This window comes from Pituophis catenifer, unplaced genomic scaffold, assembly GCF_029215685.1.
Source record: "Pituophis catenifer annectens isolate HBS135680 unplaced genomic scaffold, rPitCat1.0.hap2 SCAF_2, whole genome shotgun sequence".
NCBI classification, from domain to species: Eukaryota; Metazoa; Chordata; class Lepidosauria; order Squamata; family Colubridae; genus Pituophis; species Pituophis catenifer.
Window position 1 is genome coordinate 195,760,314 of NW_027256882.1, and position 21,929 is coordinate 195,782,242.

At 35.2% G+C, this 21,929-nt stretch overlaps 1 protein-coding gene across 1 annotated transcript; it reads left to right on the forward strand.

The window, feature by feature from the left end:
• The first annotated feature begins 1,628 nt into the window (after positions 1-1,628).
• On the forward strand, positions 1,629-21,845 carry SRP72 (signal recognition particle 72). The gene is made up of 19 exons (XM_070938467.1): positions 1,629-1,761; positions 3,051-3,171; positions 5,217-5,340; positions 6,131-6,274; positions 8,472-8,583; positions 9,420-9,451; positions 10,145-10,269; positions 10,357-10,414; positions 10,597-10,728; positions 11,876-12,004; positions 13,031-13,103; positions 13,888-13,952; positions 14,574-14,669; positions 15,728-15,831; positions 17,489-17,566; positions 17,769-17,906; positions 18,125-18,162; positions 18,753-18,912; positions 21,570-21,845. Exons 1-19 carry the CDS (start codon positions 1,629-1,631, stop codon positions 21,748-21,750), a joined length of 2,043 nt encoding a protein of 680 aa, XP_070794568.1. The 3' UTR covers positions 21,751-21,845.
• Positions 21,846-21,929: the final 84 nt, after the last annotated feature.

Consider the following 21,929-nt stretch of genomic DNA (forward strand, 5'->3'; position numbering starts at 1 on the left):
CAAAACACCTTTTACAATAAGAAAGAGAGCTTCCAGTCTAAAGATGATGGTATGTATCTCAAAATCCAGGTTTGGGAGGAATAGTTTTGACAGAATTTGTAGATCGGGTTACTTTGTAGCATAATAGTTTGGTACTAGAATTGGAGGTGGAATTACAATAAGACTTTTCTTAAAAAAACAACCTGATGTCTGACTGCATGCAGTACCTTTGGGAGCATGGATTCTATTAATTAAATATCCAACTTGCTGCCTAATATGCTCCCTAAGTGGGTGGCCCTACATTTTCTGTTTGGCTAATTACTAATACTAATTTCTGGGAACTCAATAAAATATAATTTTCTAATGCACTTGGGAACTTGGTCCTGTTGGATGAGAAGCTCCTTACACACTGTAGAAAACCAGATATGTTGCTTGGGTTACTTGGGAGTAATGACATAGGACAATAATTATAGTGCTAATCTATTGGACTGAGCCCAAATTGGAATCCAGTTGGAAATGGACTCTTCTTGTAATGAATACTAAAAAGATAATATCAGATATCCAAAATAATTAGGGGTTGGAATGGTTTACAAAGTGTGCTTTGTTTGTTCTCTGCCGTGGTTCTGCAACTAGTGCTCTGCAAAAAGATTAGGCTGCAGATTCCAGGTGTTAAGTTTTTTCCCCCTTTTTTGGAAAATGCAATGTGGATCCTGCAATTTAGGTTTAAAAAAAAAGATTAAAGCTGGTGACTGGACATGTTATACGTTTTTCTAATTCCTTTCATCACATGAAAATGTGATGACCGAATTCTAACGGGCTGGAAAATTCATTTGGCCTCATTCACTGTATTCATTTTGTTTATTATGGTAACATAGCAGTAGGAGAATACAACTACATAGGTCTGCAGTCTTGAATTCAGTAAGGTTTATTTTGTTATTTCAGTGTTGGAGGGAAAAAAACTGCATGTGTGTATAGAATTTGATTTTTTTTAAAAAAAGAAAAAACTAATACAAACGAATATCAACTAAGAAAAATAAACCAAGGAGAAAGTTAAAAGTGCAAGGAACAAAGAGTAAAGTAAAAAAAAAATAAAGAAAAAAGGGAAAAGATACAAAGATGTAGCTTCTGATCTCTAAGTATAAATCTAGATCTTACTCTTTGGTTACAAGTATAAAAACCCGTTTTAATCAATTCTATTAGATCTTCTATATTCATATTTTTGTTAACATCTCCGTCTTCTCTCATTTACCCTTGAAACCTGCTAATGCACCAATTATTTTAGTTTTCCCATTAATGTTTCAATTCCCTTTAAAGGGTCTTCCAGGAGCAACACTTTCAAGGTTTAAGTTCTACTGACACTTTCAAAGGTTTCCAGATTAGGTTGGCCCTAAAAAAAGAAAAGAAAAAACCGTAACCAAAATCGCTCAAAAAATTTCGAGGCGCAAGACCTCTCAAACAGTCAAAAAGCCAACTTCTCGCCACCTAGCCTCCCGCTGGGCACGCTTGCGCCGTAGAGAAATCGCGAAGCACCATAGAGAGCTGTACACGACAACAAGAACACTGATCTCGATTTACTTCCGGTATCAAAGGCTCATGTTCAGCTGTTTCCTCTGCTTGTAAAGTTCGGTTACTTCTCTACCTCTGTCAAGATGGCGGCGGGCGCGGGGAGCGGAAGTGGCTCCGGTACGGCTGGAGCTGCCTCGGTAGCCTCGCTCTGGAGCGAAGTGAATCGCTGCGGCCAGAATGGGGATTTCGGGCGCGCTCTGAAGTCCGTCAATAAAAGTGAGCGAGTGTTGCCGCCCTACCGGCGTATTCTTTTGAGGCGGAGGGAGGGGGGGTTTCAGTGTGGACCGATAACCGTCCGTTGTAGACAATTGCAGCAGCACAAGTGACGATGCATTTGTCTTCGGTGGAGTTCTTCCGATTTTGTGAGGCAGATTGCTACCTGCCTTTCCGATGCCGTAGGTAGAGCATTGGCAAAGGAGTAACAGCTGGTCTTGTCTGAGGTGAAATTCAACTGGAGCTTGTTATTCTGGACTGCTCAGCTTCTCTATTAAAGATACAATTGTATTTGTTTTCACGCTGATCTCGCCACGGGGGAAGGAGAACTCGCCTCTGAGAATGGTTGCTGGCTACTTTTGCTTTGGCCATAGCCGATTAATGTGCCTTTTTGCCCCAAGATCTGTGACATAGGAATGGTAGTAATGCCATTCTGCGATTCTGTAAAAATAGTGTCACAGAATGACACCTACCATTCAAAAAACATTTTATAATCAGGTATATAGCCTTTTATGGGGTTAAACAAGCTTCCAAAAGCTGTTGTTACTGTAATGCTGTAACAGTGCTTCAATTCTATTGACCCGCTCTGCAAAAATATCCATTTCATGCACAAACCCTTTTCTATATGTTCATCTCAAGGGAGTTCTGATGGCTTTTAACAGCTGTGCGACAGGTAAGGGATTCATTATATGTCTTTCTAGTCACTGCATTAGGAAAATGTTTCCTTTGCTGAATGGCCCCTTGTTATATACTTTTTAAAAGCATAGGGAAAATGGAAAGTAACAGCCTTTCATGGAAAATGCACCTGTACTTGCTGTAACAAGCTGGCCTTTCCTCACAATTGCCCTAAACAGCCATACCTTTTTAATGTTTCCAGGCACAGCTTAACTGTAATTAGGCAAAAGAAAAATTAACTAATATTTATGATGATCTCATTCTCTAGTAGTATTAGCATATTATTTGTCTCATTTATCATATTATGTGAATTTCAAACCCAGTTCCATTTTAAATTATTTGGAGAAAATCGAGATAGACGTCCTTTCAATTAGATACAGTAGTTCAGGAAAGACAGTAATTATGCTGTTAATGATTTTTGTCCAAAATGGAAACTTCCACCAAATAATTTGCTTTCCAAAAATAAAATTGACCTGTACACGGGCATATATTCTTCAGAATGTTCAGTTTATAAATCCAGCTAAGTTTTCAAAATCAGAGGTATAAATAGGTAACAGGTGCAAACTGTTTTTAGTATATGTTCATTCTGTAGCTTAATGCATTGAATTTGCTTCTAGTACTACAAATCAGTAAGGATGATGTGACTGCTTTACACTGCAAAGTGGTATGTCTCATACAAAATGGAAGCTTTAAAGAAGCCTTGAGTGTGATTCACACCCATGTCAAAGTATTAACTAGGTAAGTATTATTAAATATTATTACACAGCCTATCTCTGCTATGTTTTCTGTATTTTTTGAAATATGAAAAATTACATAGATGTGTAAAAGTAAAACACATTTATAGAAAACATAGGGATGCACTTATTTCAAAACACATTTGAAGGAAGTTTTTCAGAACTTATGCAATTACTATACCTCTGATACTTATTAAAGCAACCCAGTCTTTCTCAGTTTTGTGAGCCTGAAAAAAAGAAATGACTGCTTTAATAAGTCCACTGATTATGTTGATAATAATAATATCATAGTTGTCGAAAATCAAAACGTACAATTTATTGACATCGCGGTACCAGGAGAGGCCAGAGTCGAAGAAAAAGAACTGGAAAAAAAATCATGAAATATCATGACCTGATACTACACAGCTATGGATGAAACATGTAACAGTGATACCCATTGTCATTGGGGAACTTAACTGTAATTAGCATGTTTACCATGTCCAAGAATTTTATAAGATACATCAACAAATTACAGTTTCCTGCAATAACACCAGCGGAATTGCAAAAAAACTGCGCTACTTGGAACATCGTACATCTTAAGAAGATACTTGGTTGATACCTAGGCAGCAACCCGTATCAACCATTAGCACCAGTCAGTGGTATTTGTGATGCATTTTTGAATGTTCAGTTGACTGAGTTTCATGTTTAATGAGTAAACTAAATAATAATAATAATAATAACAATAACAACAACAACAACAACAACAACTTTATTGTCATTGTACGTGTATACACAGTATACCCATACAACGAAATTCACTTAACACCCAAAGACCAGGTCCAACACACATAACAATCCCCAAACACACTCCCACCCACTACAAATTCCCCTAAACCACCCAAACATCCACACAACAGACCAAGTAATACTGTCCAACAGCTCACAGATGGTAGCCCTTTAGTTCATTGTTGAGTGCAATTATAGCTCTGGGATAAAAACTATTCAGAAAATGTGTGGTATGAGTTTTAATTATTCTGTAATCTTCTGCCAGAAGGCAACAGTCCAAAAAGATTAGATGATGAGATTGTTGAAGCAGTCATGTCTTTTTTCAGGCTTGCTCAGACCTAATTATCAATGCACAGAGAGCTGTATTCTCTTATAACGTAAGGTGACTCAGAATGCAGCTGCAACTATATATGCTGATATATATTATCCCTCCTAAACTTGGTATCCAGTTGCATTGAAGTAAATCTGCTCATATAAAATGATTTTAGAATATTAGTATTATTAATCCAACAAAGTATTATATCCAATTAGTGTATTAAATATTCCAGAATTTCAGCTTCATAAATACACAAGTGTCTGTGGGGACAGAAATAATATTATTCTCTATACCTTTTGTGTGTTTCTCCCATTAGTATAGCATGCATTGTTTTAGGTATTTTTTCCTATTATGTCCATGGTAATCCCTTTTCCCCAATCTGTAAATTTGTTAAAGACCAGATATAGTAACAGAAGTCTTAAGAATTATTAGCTCATTCTCTTAAATCCTTTATTTTGTAGTTTAACAACTGTCAGTTGCCCATTAGGACTTAGGTTAGAAGGTAAATGCTAAACCTTAGCTGTGTTACATATGCACCTGAGTTAATCTTGGAACTGACAGTTTTATCTATTCATTAAACTCTGCTAACATCTGTTGCAAGGTTTTAATGCATATATTTACTCTTCAGGGGAAAACAGCTGGGTTTTAAATACTTACAGTGCATTAAATTCCAGGATGTTGTGATCATATTTCATTACGTTAATATCCTCAACATAGAATATTTTTATCATTAGGTTCAGATGTGAATTGCAACAATTATAATTAATCAATTATTACACGCCGCAACTTTGAGCAATTCCATAATATGTTTCTAGAATCTAAACTATATTCTCCATTGTACAGTGTAAGAAAGTACCCCCCCCCCCCAGGTAAAATGTTAAGCGACACAATATGATATAATATATATCAATGTTCTGAGGAAAATGAATAGTGAGAAATAACCTCCGTATTTCATTTATATGTTGCAGTGATTTGATAGCTTTTGAGAAGGCTTATTGCGAGTACAGGTTGAACAGGATTGAAAATGCTCTGAAGACCATTCAGGGAGCCAGCCACCAGACAAACAAACTAAAGGAGCTCTATGGACAAGTGGTAATTATTCCTTTGTTTCAAATGCAAAGGCCACCTGTTGGTTGGGTGTACATTTAGTGATTATGCAAGTAAAAAAACTGGAGATCAACCATTACTGCCCCAAATGTAGCATTAATTATGAAATAACTTGATATTACATTTCCTTCTATCATATTAAAGTGTAAACTAAAAAGATCGTTGGACATTATGTGTCCAGGGCTCAGGTCTGGGTCCCAGGTGTATGAAGGAACCTGTCTCCTGGTTATGTGTATGGTCATTTTTCTCAGCTGCTGCATATTTTAATTTTTGTACATATATGTTTATTGTTTTTATTTTTATTATTATCCATTGTCAAGTAGTGTACACAATTTTTCAGAAAACCTTTTCCCTATAAGGTTTTTTTCCCACAAAACAGCTTTTTATATCTAAGTGTTTAAATATTGTGAATATCATTATGACTGATTATTTTTTTAACTCCACACTTTTATATGTACACTGTAAATTCTTTCAACTATAGAGGAAAGAACAGCATTTTACTCTTCTATTTGCTTTAAAAAAATTGTAGTTTGTGAATTGAGGGCAGATAAAAATATAGTTGCTATTGGTTAGAAATATCCTGGCTCAGATTGAGGAACCAGCTTTGTCCAAAAACTTTGTCCAAAAACAACAGAAGCTCTGTTGTTTTTTGGAACTGCTAAAATGTGATTCTAAATAAAATGAACTGCAGTAACTGTATGTTGATCCAGAGATTTGATTTTATACATGTTTATTCTGTATCTGATTTACCAAGATACTAATTTTTTCTTTTCAGTTGTACAGATTAGAGCGTTATGATGACTGCTTGGCTGTGTATCGCGATCTTATCCGCAATTCACAGGATGACTATGAAGAAGAACGGAAAACTAATCTTTCTGCAGTAGTCGCTGCACAGAGCACCTGGGAGAAAGTGGTGCCAGTAAGTAAGTTTATAGTAACGATATACAGAATATGTGAATCACTCCTTTCACACCTCAGTTCTGCAATAGATTAATTACATGAAGCATTTAATTACATAAAGCATGTAATAATACAGGATCCTTACCAGCATTGTTATAAAATGACTAATAAGAATGGAGGGATTAAGAATTGTTTTTGAGCCATAGACTTATGCTCTGGTTTTTCATCAGCTCTAATTTGGCAGCAAAATTAAAAAAGAAAGCAAAAAAAATATCATCAACACATCCTTTTGCTATGCAAAAGTGTCAAGTCTCTATAGTAACCTAAGGAGTAGCAGGATTTTCCCCTCAACTGTGGCATCCATGGATCTCAGTTCTCTATAGCCAAAAGGGAGCAGCAAACCTAGCCAAGAGCAAGGTACCTACAGTAGTAGTGAACAAGTTGTACAACTTGCCTGAGAGAATTGTGCAATGGCAAATTATAGTCATCTGTGACCCAACAATAATGCTGCCTTTCCGAATCAGTAGAAGATGGAGAATCTTTCTTACAGAATCCAGTGATGAAATAAGAGTTTTACTAGGTGTGCACTCTGAGAATAAGGGTTGCAGTCTTTTTCTACCTTCAACACCATCAAGATATAAGCACATGTTTTAAGCGTTGCATTGCATTGCTTTTTCATATCCTATTTCATACTCTGCCTTCTTTTAGATAGGAAGCAGACAAGTAGAGTTTGGGAATTATTAATTTAATTTAATCAATTCTAGTTTTAACAACGCAAGTACCCCTCTAATAGCCAAGCAAAGAACTAAGCCAAGTGTCCTTTAGGATGATACCGTTATCTGTTAAGCAGGCACACAAATTGAGAAATTGCACCATACCTGGAAAGATACCGTGCTGGAGAGGTAGCATCTTTTGATGGTGCTGAAGAAAGATAGATTGGAGAGCTGTCCGGACCCTGAGGCCTCAAAATATATTTGCCAGGCATTAAAGTTTACAGTGGACATATTAGTAAAAGCCTTCCTGTGGATAACTTCCTAGGCTTGGTGGATATGATAGAGGCCCATCACACATCACAGAAGCCCATCACACAAGTCGCTTCTCCCTTATCAGAGGTCTCTCAGGTTTGGATCCAATAATGATCAATTTCAGTTTAGAGCATTGTCCTTCAATCTGATATCAGTAGCAAAAGTATTCATTGAGGTGAGGGTGGGACTTACAAGCCATTTAAGATGCAAAGGTATATGTGCTTGCCTATGACGAATTGTTTCAAGCCCATATCCCTATTTATTTATTTAGCGTATGGCATATCATACATGGACTAGCAATATATATTAACATTGCCCATATCTCTGATACTTGCCCACAGTCAATTATCTAATTCCTTCAAGCATAAGATATTTCTCAAGTTCTGCCTGGGTTCCATCCCAGAGAACACATGTAGCTCAAGCAATGTGCATTAGATTTTGAAGATCTATGTCATGCATATTAGAGAAGCAAAGCCCTGGTGAATTACTTGTCTCTTATGAACAAGAAATCAGAGGAAACAAGTTTTCCAATCTGCAATTAACAGAGGATAGATTAATACATTATCTTGGTCTTTATAGTCAGCAAGATTACAATGCTTTCTGCAGGGGACCACTTCATTGGCAGGTTTAAAGGCAAGAGTACTATTATATATTTGTAAGGCCATTCTAATATGGAATTGTCTAATTTTATAAAAAATAAAATAAGGATGTCTCTTTTGTAGATACTGTATGTATACTTATATTGATGTACACTTGAAATACTGCTGCACTTTTCTGTCACTGGAAGATGGACCTGATACTCCCATCCTGTGGCCTATGGTCTCATAAACTATCCATATAACTCCAAAGTTGAGGTCCTCAGATACTTAAGTGCATTACGCTAACTGTTAGACATTGTATATCTAACTTACCAGTTATAATTTGGTTGTAACAAGAGGATGCACAATAAAGGAGGAGTTGAACCACCATTAGCTTAAGTATGTTCATGCAACTGAAGGAAGATTTTTCCTCCATGAGATAGGAAGTAATACTATCCTCTAGCTACATGTAGATTCCATCCTTTCCTTCAGATGATCAAAAAGGTACATTTTGAAACTACCCATTCATATTGGAATAGTTTAAATAAACAAGCAGATGCTTTTTAAACTTACTCAAACTAAATTTCTTATTAATTAATTTTGCTCTCCTCAGGAAGACCTGGGCCTTCAGGAAGCTACCTATGAACTGTGTTACAATGCTGCCTGTGCTTTGATTGGACAAGGCAGGTTGAATGAGGCAATGAAAATGCTACAGAAAGCTGAAGGTAATGAGTAGTGAATTTAATTTATCCATTCCATATTTAGGAAAAAAAATATTTCCCCTGGATTTTGTGTTTATAAGCAGTTGTATTCAATTTCTTTAGAAAAATAAATCTGAGAAAGTACATAAAAAATATCATTCTTATGTCCCTAGTTCATTGCTTAATCCATCTGTCTAGTTAGATGGTAGTCCATAGCCAGACTCAAAAACAGATTGAAACCTGGGTAATATCTGGGTAGACAAAACTAGGAAATTACAGAACTTTACCAGGTGTTTTAATGTACTTGTTAGAGCCATTTATATACACACATTTCATATTCAGGGCAAACTGGTAATTGGATAGAGAATAATGATATCACCTTTCACAGCCCAATACTCACCAATGTTTTCTAATATAATCCCATTTTTCTAGACTCCTGGGTTGAATGTTCATGTTGATGCTGCTACTTCTGTGTTGCTGGTGTAGACCAATGCATACAGTGAGCACCAGCTTGGGGAAATCCCTATAATCATGGCTTATCATGAGTGAACTGCATTCTAATGTTTATAGATGGTTTGCTTTCTGATTAGTTCTTCATTCTTGTCCCTAGAATCACTGCAAAAACAGCAGTATCTTGTTCACATATCCAGAGTCTAGTTCTCTATATTTTTTTTGTTTATAGCAGCATAAAATCATCTAAACGCTTTTAATATAGCTTTATTTCTTATAAATCTTGCAACCCAAATGTTTATGTTGGGGGGAGGCATAACTTTTTGACTTGCTAACATTCTGTCACTGCCTCGATGTTTGATTTGTGGTTTTGTATCTTCCAAAATTAATTTGTTACACTTTCCCTATAGATTTGTGTCGCCAGTCTCTCTCTGAAGACTCGGTAAGAGTTTCAGTTCAATTGAACAATATATTTTTGTGTCTAATATGTTTAGCTGGTTGCAGCTGATATTTGCTATCCAAAGGTTTTAATGTTTATTAAATTGGGGGAGGTTATTTGTGTTTTGTTTTTTATAACATGTATTAATGTTGTCTTTACATATTTTCTACTTATTCTGAATTTTAGTTTAGAATTATAAACCACATCAAAATGTAGTCTGAAATGTAATAAATAAACAGATAAGCAATTCATAAGAATCCTTTCTGAGATTCTGAAACAGCACTCTTGTCTATTGTTCTTTTAAGTAACATCATACCTTTTTTCTGACTCCTTCACTAAAATATAATAGTGAAAATCTAGCTATAGACTTGGTAGCAAGGTCTTTAAAAGATAAATAGTAAAAATTGCCAGGTTTTATTGTTTCTTAAAAGCATTTAAAAGTTTTAAATACTTGCAGTTACTGATTTGTAGCAAAATATATTTATTGTGTTTGTAATTTAAACTAATAGGGTTCAGTTATCATAAATCGTGTGCCATATTATTTGTTTTAGGATGTTTTTTTTGGTTTCTTAAAAGCATTTAAAAGTTTAAAATACTTGCAGTTACTGATTTGTAGCAAAATATATTTATTGTGTTTGTATTTTAAACTAATAGGGTTCAGTTATCATAAATCGTGTGCGATATTATTTGTTTTAGGACGTGACTGAAGAAGACATTGAGGCAGAATTGGCCATTATTCATGGTCAAATGGCTTACATTTTGCAACTCCAGGGTCATACAGAGGAAGCACTACAACTTTACAATCAGATAATCAAGCTAAAGTAAGTATTTCTGTTTATTTTGATAGTGCTTTTAGCACTTTTTAAAAATGTCATACTTTCAAAATTGGATGTATTCTATTTTTACAGACCCACAGATGTAGGATTGCTTGCTGTCATTGCCAATAACATCATCACTATTAACAAGGTATAGAATTTTTGCCACAATACCTGAGAAGTCTTTGTAATATGATACTGTTTTGAACTACATTATATTTTTGTAAAGCTCTGCCTTCTGCTTGCAAAGCAGTAGATGAACAGATTGTCATAAGGGGCTTATGAAATACCACGTTTATGTTAATGAAGCATTCCATTCTTCACCTTTCACAGGACCAAAATGTCTTTGATTCAAAGAAAAAAGTGAAACTGACCAATGCAGAAGGTGTTGAACATAAACTGTCCAAGAAACAACTCCAAGCAATAGAATTCAATAAAGCTTTGTTGGCGATGTATACTAATCAGGTAATGTAGAGTTTGTACCAGTTTAAGTGGATTGGTTAAGCCAAGGCATCAGGTTAGAACTCGGGAGATTCTGAATTCTGGTCCTGCCTTGGGTACAAAGCCAGGGTGAGTCAGTCTGTCACAATCTTGGGAAGGAAGCAGTGGCAAATCATTTCTGAAATCTTGCCAAGAAAACCTCAGGGGTTTATCCAGGCAAACACAAGGAGTCAACTCATTTATTATGTCACATGGCTCCGAAATATACAGCTTAAAAATATAGGAAGTGACTTCCTCACATAAGAAAGCAAACATCCATGCATATAAGAATCTTAACTTGCTAAAGAAAGAGTAGAGCAACCATTTCCTAAAAAGCAGAGAGCTTATGTTAGAAGGAAGCTTCTGATACAAGGGTCCCGTCTGTAAAGAATTATGTTCTCAGTGGCTTTTCTTTCTCTAAAAAAGCTTTGTAAAATCTACCATACAATTCAATGTATTGTAAAGGGCTGTGGATCATATTATTTATGACAGTTGCACTGTCTAAGGATCATATGATCACCATTTGTAGCCTTCTCAGCTGGCTTCCAACAAGCAAAGTCAGTGAGGAAAGCCAACGTTGCTTAAGAACTGCATGATTCACTTAATAACTGCAGTAATTTGCATAACAACTATGGCAAAAAAGGTGGTAAAATGGTTCAAAACTCCCTTAACAACTGCATGTATACTATTTTGGAAAATTACAATAGCAATAGCACCTAAACTTACATACTGCCCCATAGCGCTTTACAGCACTCTCTGGGCAATGTCAGCATATTGCCCCCAACAATCTGACCTTTCATTTTACCGACCTTGGAAGGATGGAAGGTTGAGTCAATCTTGAGCTGGTCAAAATCGAACTCCAGACTATGGGCAGTGTTAGCCTGCAATCCTGCAATCTAACTACTGTGCCACCAGGGCTCTTTAATAATGTGGAGTCTACATAAAATCACTAGGTTCTTTATTATAATTTCTATATGTATATTCTCTCTTGAGAAATGTTGGGCAAAGTCACTACAAACTGGATATCCCGCTAATATAATATTCAAGATGTTTATTTGTTACATATGTGTCTAGCCGCCTTTCTATTGAATTGCTTTTCTGAACTTGACAATTTTTAAATCTTACCTCTTAGGCAGATCAGTGCCGCAAACTGGCATCAGGTTTACAGTCACAAAGCCCTGAACACCTCCTTCCTGTTTTAATCCATGCAGCTCAGTTGTGTCGAGAGAAACAACATGCTAAGGCAATAGAACTCCTACAGGTATAGTTGACTGCTAGAAAAAAATGTACAACAAATGTCCTCCAGGGGGACAACTCAACACTCTGATACAATTTTCCCAATGGTTTCCTTGTAAAGATTCTTTTATTTTGATATTTCTGTACATCACTGAAAATCATTTCATTCTCTAATAATCATGGCCCATGGTAAACTGTTAGCACTAACTGTATTTGTAGTCTTATTTCTAATAGAAGTTAAAAAGAATCAATATAGATTTAATACTGTTAAATTCCTCATAGAGGTCTATATCAACCGACATCTTTCTCCTATCCTTGCTTAATTCCTTTTTACATTTTTGTGAATGAGCCAGAACTATTTTTCTTGTAGTTTTTAAAATTCATCAATATCTTTAAACTGTGATTGGTAGCAATAGCTAGTTAGAAGAACATTTACAGTTTTAATTAATGTTAGTTGACAATAACATTAGTAGAAATATAATATTGCACTACAGCTCCTAAGCTTCTAAGAGAAAATTAGTATATCTGGATCTTTTTTAAACTTGCAGCATAGGCAATAAAGGAAGACACGATGAAGATTCATAACATTACTTCTGGTATAGAAAATAGAGATTGAAATAAGTGTTCCTCCTTTCCAATATTTGAATTTTGAGGGAAGTTCAAAGCCTATAAAAAGAAGCCCTTTTTGTATAAATCATAGTTAAGCTATCATTAATGCTATAAAAACTACTATTTGCTATCAGTGACTAATAGGCTTTGCAATCTCCCAGATCATAGGCTACATTGGATATTGCTGCTAGAAAAACAGTGGAATTATGAGTCATCTTCTATGCTTCTGATTGGTCAAATGCTTCACTAAGTGATCAATCAGCTTGATTCAGCAGAACTGCTGGCTTTTACAATTAGACTAGTCTTTGTATATTCACATCTAAGAGTTTATTATTGGGAGGTAAATATTCCCCTATGTCATAGTCACTCATAATACAGTTCCTATTTTGTAGATTTTGAAGCAAACAAAGTCTGATTTGAATTCTTTTTTTTTCCCCTATAGGAGTTTGCGGATCAACATCCTGAGAAAGCATCTGAGATTAAATTGACCATGGCACAATTGAAAGTTGCTCAAGGTACACTGCCCCGACTCGCCAATTCTGTAAAGAACTTTCATATGCTGATAGTAGCACCGTTACACTCATATGTTGTTTTTATTATTGTTATGTTTCAATTATTATTTCTGTGGAACATATTGCTGTTTTCTTGTAAGAATAAATGAGCATTAGAAGAAAATAGTTAATTGAGCATTGTTGTTGGGAGACACTTAAACCAGGAATTGCTTCCTTTGTGCTTAAGGGTCAGATGAATTCTTTGCTTTATAGAAATATTATAAATTGAATATCATTTATAGCTATGCATTTTTTAATATTTTGTATGAAGTTGGTTTTGATTTTCAAGGGAATTATATAAATAATAATTATATAAATGACCAGAGTGACATACAAATTTGATAAATAAATAAAAACTTAACTGTGATGAGCATTTGTATTCCGCTATCTCTTGTGCTTCTAAGATTTCAGGCATTTCCTACATGTTTGTAAGGATATTTTTGTATTCATCAGAGGCAGAAGCCTTCTAATTTTTTCTATTAACTTTTGTCTCTTAAATAATAACCAATATTCTGACAAACTGGGTTATGCAATATTGTGTGTCTGCAAGCCGCCTGGAGTTGCTTCTAGCAAGATGGGCAGCACACAGGTTTAATAATAAATAATTAAATATTGTGGAACACCTGCAGCTCTAACTGAACATTTGTTTGGTGTTGCCCTCTTTCCTCTTGTTTAGATGGTAAATCTAATGTCTAAAAAAGGACTGGATAAGAATATTGATAATTATGTCATTTGTTCTCTATCAAAGGCAGTGTCACGAAAGCATGCATCATCCTAAAGAGTATAGATGAGCTAAGGCATAAACCTGGCATGGTGAGTTATAGATATAATTCAGTATATATGAATGTAGTTATAAATTCCATGATAAAACAAGAAATTCAGAATTTGCTTCTGAAGTCATTCTAGCACAATTGACAACTAACTTGCACAAGCAGTGACATTGAGAATCATGACCAGTGTGTTATATATATTTATTTATGAATTTATAAACTGTCAGGATGTCTCTTTAGTTGTGCATAAGAACAAGAGTTGCAGCCAATGCAATAATAGCAATTTCAGTAAAAATTATGATTACAAAAATCCTTGTGCTGGACATTTTATAGCAGTCTACTCCCAAAGGCCTTCTGGATCAGGTTTTTATAAGCTTCTGGAAGGCCAAAAGAATAGGGCTACTCTTTCTTTGGTATATTATTGGCAAGAAAAACTTTTTTGTTTATAAAATGTATATCATTTATTTTGATTTTATTTTAGTTTTGAAAGATACTTTATTTCTTGAGTAGTGATTCCATTACTCTTGATTCTATTCATTTTACACACAATTTATCCAGTGAGAAAGTTACAATTAAAACACAACAGTAGTCTTTGTTTCAGCATTTATTACTTAAATTAATGTTGTCTTTCTGCTATCGCCCATCCATTTCTGAATGGCTGTAGGTATCAGCATTGGTGACAATGTATAGCCATGAAGAAGATATTGACAGTGCAATAGAAGTCTTGGCACAAGCCATTGAATGGTATCAAGAATTCCAGGTAAGTTATAGAATGTAGATGTGATTCAAGAGATAAGGTGGTAATTACAGTTACAGGAGTGAAGATCTTGTTTTTGAATTAAATGCAACTTTCTCTAGAATAGTAAGCCCCCAGGTGTTTGTTTTCTTAAAAGATTTCTCTGACTTCTTAAGCAACTCTGGGTGGCTTACAACTACCAGAAAAATCAATAAATAAAACAACAATAAAAACAATACAAAAACCCTCCACCATAATTATATTTGAATGGTCTCTTCCCTCCTAACTTTCAAAAAAATCTGCAATGCGATGGTTATTCCATCAACTTTTATGGCAGGTTGAATATAATGTGTGATTTGGAAAATTCAGAGAAACAGCAGAATAACCTATTGAAGAAGTGCAGATAGAAATAAGCAGTAGTTCTTTCTTTTGCATAGATAGATAAAGTATGCCTCCAATTATAATTAATAATAAAATATCCTCCAATTATCAGATCTGAGACATTCTATGGCCTGGAATTATGAATTATCCCCATCTAAATGGATTACTCTTGTTAGGTATCAAAATAATTCCACAACAATAAGTGATTTTTTTAATAACTGAATTGGTAAGGAACAGAAATGTGTATTCAGGGAAAGGATTATTGATAATTGGGAGGTACTGAAATCAATGTACTATTTTTTTTTTAAAAAAAATTAAACTATATCATCTATCTTAGCCATTACTATGTGCCTGCTTCCAAATTATTTCTTGAACTTCAATATTAAAAAACTTGAGTTTCAAAGCCGTAAATTTTCTCAGTGTTCTATAGGATACTATACTACAATAAATTTATGTATAACAAAATTATACATCCTTTGTAAATCCTTGCCAATTTATGACATCTAATAAAAAGTTAAATATAAAAATAACTGAAGAAGATTATACATGAGCTTCAAATCGGGATATAGATTTGCTACTCAGATGGATACATAATTGACTTTGGAGGCCCCTAACATTCTGAAAGCCCAAAGCAGGCATCATCTCACACCAGCATGTTAGTTGCTTCAAATTAATTGTAAACAAATACTGTATTTTTTCAGCCCAAGTCTCCAATACTTTTGTCACTAATAAGAGAAGCTGCTAACTTCAAGCTAAAGCATGGCCGAAAGAAGGAAGCCATCAGTGACCTTGAGGAACTGTGGAAGTAAGTCTTTCTGAGAACCCCTAAAAAGAGAGGCTTGCAGGAAGTGAGACATTCACAAGTATGCTCCTGACCAAATATATTAAAAATAACATAAACTAAGTATGTTAAATCCAAACATGGTAGTAGTTAAGAGCACGGATCAAAATTAGACATGGTCTAGTTTCACAGTTCATAACTTTGAGGCAGGAGGACAAAAATAATGATTCTCCTCACATTTCAGCCAGGCTAGAAGTATTTTGAGAAATCGTTCAGGAAACAAATCTCAAGGGTCCCTTGGTAAATATTGAAAGAAAAATTCACTACAAATGTGGGTTTAGCCTGTGTGTTTGTTAATAGGCTTTAAAAAGCAATTTTACAAGTTTCAAATACATAAACCTCTTAGCCAACATTCAAAGTTTTATTGCTTTTGATGTTTCATGATCCAAATTCCACATTTTCCCTCTTCCCCAAGAACAATTTCATTCTTTTGTTAGAGAAGATTGTGCACTGTCTTTTCAGTTCAGCACAAAGTTCCATGGATCCTTGCCTCCTGTCTTTATATTGGTAGTTCAATGGATAGTCTATTGAATTTAAAATTGAAATATTATTCCCTACACTATTCATTGGATTTTTTAAATTGTTCTTGGACTAAACCTTTAGGAATGGGCAAACTTTTAGTCTTCCTCTTGGCGAACGTATTAGCTGCCCTATGATTCTTTCTAGTTTGTAAGCATTTGATGTATAAAATCTAACTTAGGGTACTGCCACTGCACTAACTGCTCTCTAATAAAATTAGATTTTTAGTTGCACTTTAGATTTTCTACCTTACTATTTTTGTATACAGTGGTCATGTTTTGTTACATTAATTGATCTGCTGTTGTTGAGAGAAATTACTATATCTGATCTTTGCAATAATCCTGTGAAGCTGGTCCCTGTTGAAGTATTTCGGCAGATTTGGTAGAGCAGAGACAGTGCTTTCCACAGTAGTCGGTGGTTTTAAATCCGAGTCTATATTCAACCTCAGTTAATTCAAATATAGTGGTACTTCAGTACTCATCGTTAATTGGTTCTGGGAGGCACAATGAGTACCAAAAACGATGAATACCACACAGGTTTTTCCCATAAGGAATAATGTAGTGAGTCATGAGGCAGTAGACACTGACAAGTTCTACCTTGTATATTGAGTACCAAGCAAACGATGAGTACTGGAACAAAATGTTCACATCAAAATGCATTGACTATCAAATTTGATGAGTTTCAAAGCAGTTGAGTACCAAGGTACCACTGTACTATATTGACTTCTCTCAAAGTCATTTCTAGCTGTAGCTTGGATAAACTTATTTCATCCAGCAAAATCTTAGGTTTGTAGCCATGCTGATTCTTGATGAAGCCTTAAAGTAAGTGAGGATTGGGTTAATAAAACAATACATAAATCATCTTCTTAATCCATGTGGATTTTCCTGTCTCTTTCCTGATATGGAGGTAGGTGACTAGAGCAGCTGTGAGCTGCAGCTGTGCTTGAAGCAAGAAATAAAGAGGCTACATAGTTCTTGAAATATTGCTTGTAATTCCCACGGGTTTTAGCACTGGGATACTTCATGGTTGCTGATACCCAGAAATCGTTTCTTTGGTGTTAGTGGAAAAGATATCTGATTAATTCAGCTCTTTATTTTCATAGACAAAATCCAGATGATGTCCATACCTTGGCTCAGCTGATTTCTGCCTACTCACTAGTTGATGCTGAGAAAGCCAAAGTGTATCCTTTCTATGAGGTTGAGGAGATGTGTCTACAGGCAGTGTTTGGTGATTCCATCAAGTAGGCCTGTTTGCCACAGTAAACTTGTACACCAAGTTATTTTTTATTTACCTTCATGTTGTTTGTTTCAAGATTTAAATCATCCCTTTGCTTTTATTTATTTTATCTATATTGTTATTCCTAAGCTCTTTCCTTGCAATAGTCTTAGCAAACATTTGCCTTCTTCAGACACAATGTCTTTGAAAGTAGATATAGAGGCACTGGAAAGCTCACATGGAGCAACATACATTCGGAAAAAAGGCGGGAAACCCACAACCGAGAATCAACAAAAAGAACAAGGGTAAAATAAGCTTTCTAAAATGATTATAAAATGAATTATAATCTCAAGCAAAGGGGATATGGAGAAGACCAATTCCATAAACAAAACAAATATACTGGTTATACATTTCTCTCTCCCTTTTTAATTCTAAATCAAAGTCCTAAAATTCTTCTTTGGCAACCATTAACTTCAAATCTTCTCATGCACTTCATTTCAAATATTTTATTGCTTTTTTTTAGTCAAGGGGATGTTAAGAAAAAGAAGAAGAAAAAGAAGGGTGAGTGTCTTATTGCTACAGTACTAGCTTGTTGTAAAACATACATTTGGGGACTTGGATATTAGGACCTAAATACTTCCCAGCTAAAAATAAAATTTAAAAATGTAGATTTGATTTAATTTTATAATGCAGCATTGGCTGTAGCCTCTCTGACTAAATTATTATTTAAAAGGTAATACATTTCTGATATCTAATTGCTGGATGAAACAAGGAAGATCTGCTATCCTGCTTCCCAAAAGCAATTGTTTAGTCACAACTGGATGCAAGAGTAGATAGATTTTGGTAGTTTTTTATTGCATCTTCTAAACTTTTAAAAAGACTGCCATGTTTGAAACAAATCCAATTTTCACAAGCCAGAGTTTCATCTTTGCATAGTATGCTATTTGTGGTGATATTGTATTACTGCAAAAAGGGACTTTAAAAAAAATGTATAGCCTACAATTAATATAAAAGTCATTGTCCCATACATAAAACATTTGGATTATATGAGTTTTGCAGTGGAATAAAATTTTGGGTTATATGAGTTTTGCAATGCAGCTGTTCTTAAAACAGACCATATGAGTAATCATTCTATTCCAAATGCTATGTAGGAAAACTGCCGAAGAATTATGATCCTAAAATGACACCTGATCCTGAACGGTGGCTTCCAATGCGAGAACGCACTTACTATCGTGGGAGAAAGAAAGGCAAGAAGAAGGACCAAATTGGGAAAGGAACTCAGGGAGCAATGACGGCAGCTTCCTCCGAATTGTGAGTAACTAGTTATCTAAACTTGTGCACGTCAGGTTTGGTGCTGCTCAAGAACTGATTCAGGTAGTCCTTAACTTACAAATATTCATTTAGTGACCATTCGAAGTTACAACAGCACTGAAAAATGTGACATGTCCTTTTTTTGTACTTATGGCCACTTGGCAACTGGAAGTCAGATTCACTTAACAACTATGTTACTAACTTAACAACTGCAATGATTCACTTAACAACTGTGGCAAGAAAGGTTGTAAAATGTGGCAAAACTCACTTAACTGTTTTGCTTAGCAGTGGAAATTTTGAGCTCAGTTGTGGTCGTAAATTGAGGATTACCTGTAAGAAGGATGAAAGGATAGATATTTCATGTTAGGGACAAAAGATGGTAATTCTTTGCCTTGATAAATAAGCACATCAACCAGGAATCAGATATAATCTTATATTACATATATAGTTGCATTTAGTTAACTTATAAATTAATTACAGTATATGCGATGGTTTGAGAAAAGGAAAGAGGGGTGAGGATTTTATGTTGTAGACAAAGGGAAAAGTAAGTTATAAAACACCAATTTCTGTTCTGAATTACTTCTTGAATTAGTTTGCTTGCCTGCATATGTTTACTATGTGGCTATTTCTATACACAATATTCTTACACATACCTTTCTGCAGATGTTCTCTTTTAAGTATTTTATCATTAATGCTGTCAAGAAATTGTTTTCTACTGTCCTTGGAAAAGCAGACTGGGGCAAAAGTGTTGCTGCTAAGTTAATTGACACTTTGTGATCTGAAGTGCTCAGGGAGATGAGGTTGCCAGTTTAAAATGATTTAATATGGCTTCCTGTTTTGTCCCATAGTGAAGCAGATGAGGCTTTTCTAAGTTTGGGTACAGGTAGTCCTGGACTGCCCATTTAGCAGTCTGAAAGTATGCAAATGTGAGTAGATAAATAGGAACCACTTTGGTGGGAAGGTAACAGGGTATCATGCACGTTGTCGTATAGTCATGTTGGCCACATGGTCACGGAAATGTCTTTGGACAATGTTGGCTCCCTCAGCTAAGAAAAGAGATGAGCACCACCCCCTAAAGTTGGATACAACTGGACAGAGGAAAACTTTTCCCTTCACATTTAATCCTGGATTTAAAATGTTTTGTTTAATGATGGTTCAAAGCTATGATGGCCTCAAAAAAAGTGACTTATGACCTGTCCTTAAAGTTACAACTGTCATACAAACACCAGGGTCATGTGATTATAATTTGGGCAATTGGCAACTGCTTGCGTTTACAACAGTTGCAGCATTTTATGGTCACATGATTGCAATCTGTGACCTTTGTAGCCAGCTTTTGATAAGCAAATTCAATTGGGGAAGCCAGATTCACTTAACAGCTGCATGATTTACATTAACCACCAGATGATTCATTTAACAACCATGCTAAAAATGGTCATAAAGTTAGGTCTGATCATTAGATAATTTATTTATGACTACACTGACACATATTCTGATCCCAATATGGTTATAAATCAAGGATTTACCTGTATTGCCTTCTCAATATCTGAATAGGGAAGGCAAAGGACAATTCTTATAGAATCCATTGCTCTCAAAGTATGAGTCTGCAAACAAAAGTGTGAAGTGGCAAAAAACAGAATCTCTGAACATTTTCACTTCGTTCCAGTTCTTGAAGCCTAGCTTTCTATTCATACATCCTTTATAATTCCATTTCTGCAGCTATTTCTGCTGTTTCCTGAGCAGTTCGGGCAGAAGTTGGAGAGAATAGAAGGTTGTAGTTGTATTTGGGGAAATAGTAATTTTACCTTTTACAGTTAGGGAATTCCATGGGAAATTTTGCTTTTTAAAAGGCTTTGAAAAGTTTTGTGATAGCATCGAATGGTAGCATCATATCCCGAACTAATCTCCATCTTTAGCCACCTCTAATTATGGGGCAAAATCTGCTGCATAATTGGTTTTGAAACAAAGGATCTATAATAAATTTGGCATACCAAGCAGCAAGCCATCACAACTAACTTGTTTACTTTCCCACTGCTTAGTGGGCGTTATTAATCAGCTATATATTGCTGTGTGTCTCTGTGATAAATACTCTACAGCTTAATAACAACATTGTTTAGAAGTTCTTTGATTAGATTTGGAACTCAGTACAGATTGTCAAAGATAGTAAGTTGACAGATAACTTCTTATAGATAGAAATTAATCCTTGGAAAATATACATATGTACTATTTAAATGCTTGTCAGCCTTACAGAGCTTTCTAGACAAAAGAAACTAGTGCCATGTTGGTCTAAAACTTCTTTTATTACAATAGCTTTAGTACAGAATATTTCAAATCTGAATATGCTTCCTCCTTCATTTTATCTTTGTATGAATTGGGGAGGGGGACTATCTGAAGTGTTTCTTAAGTTACCGTAGTTTCTGGGAAAGGACTCAGATCCCACTTGTCTGATTGTTGCCCTGGTAGCAGTTCTTCCAACTGTCCTCCAAAGCCATTTTTAATGGCCTCTTCAGTTCTTTGCAAGCAAAAGTTAGAATTCATATGTAGTTTATCTGTCTTAAATATGTGAATACTCTAATTTCTTTACATGTAACATGTTTCGGTCTATTTGTAGGCTATGAACTAAAAATCAACTTTATATTATTCTTTTTTTTTTTTTGCAGGGATGCTAGTAAAACTGCTAGTAGCCCACCTACATCCCCACGGCCTGGCACTGTAACAGCTATTCCATCAGCATCAACAAGCAACATGATACCACCCAGGCACCAAAAGCCTCCTGGTGCAGCAGCAACAAAAAAGAAACAGCAACAGAAAAAAAAGAAAGGTGGGAAGGGAGGCTGGTGATCAGGACAAGCAGCTGAAATTGCTATATTTTTTTCTTGTTATGACAACTATGAGCATAATAAAGGTCAAACAAAAACAAGGTGAATTTTTCAAAATTGTGTTTGGTCTCTAAATTTTTTAATAGAGAAAGCTTGTTTTTGTATTAGAATCCATTGCTGGGGAACTATTTATTTTTGAAT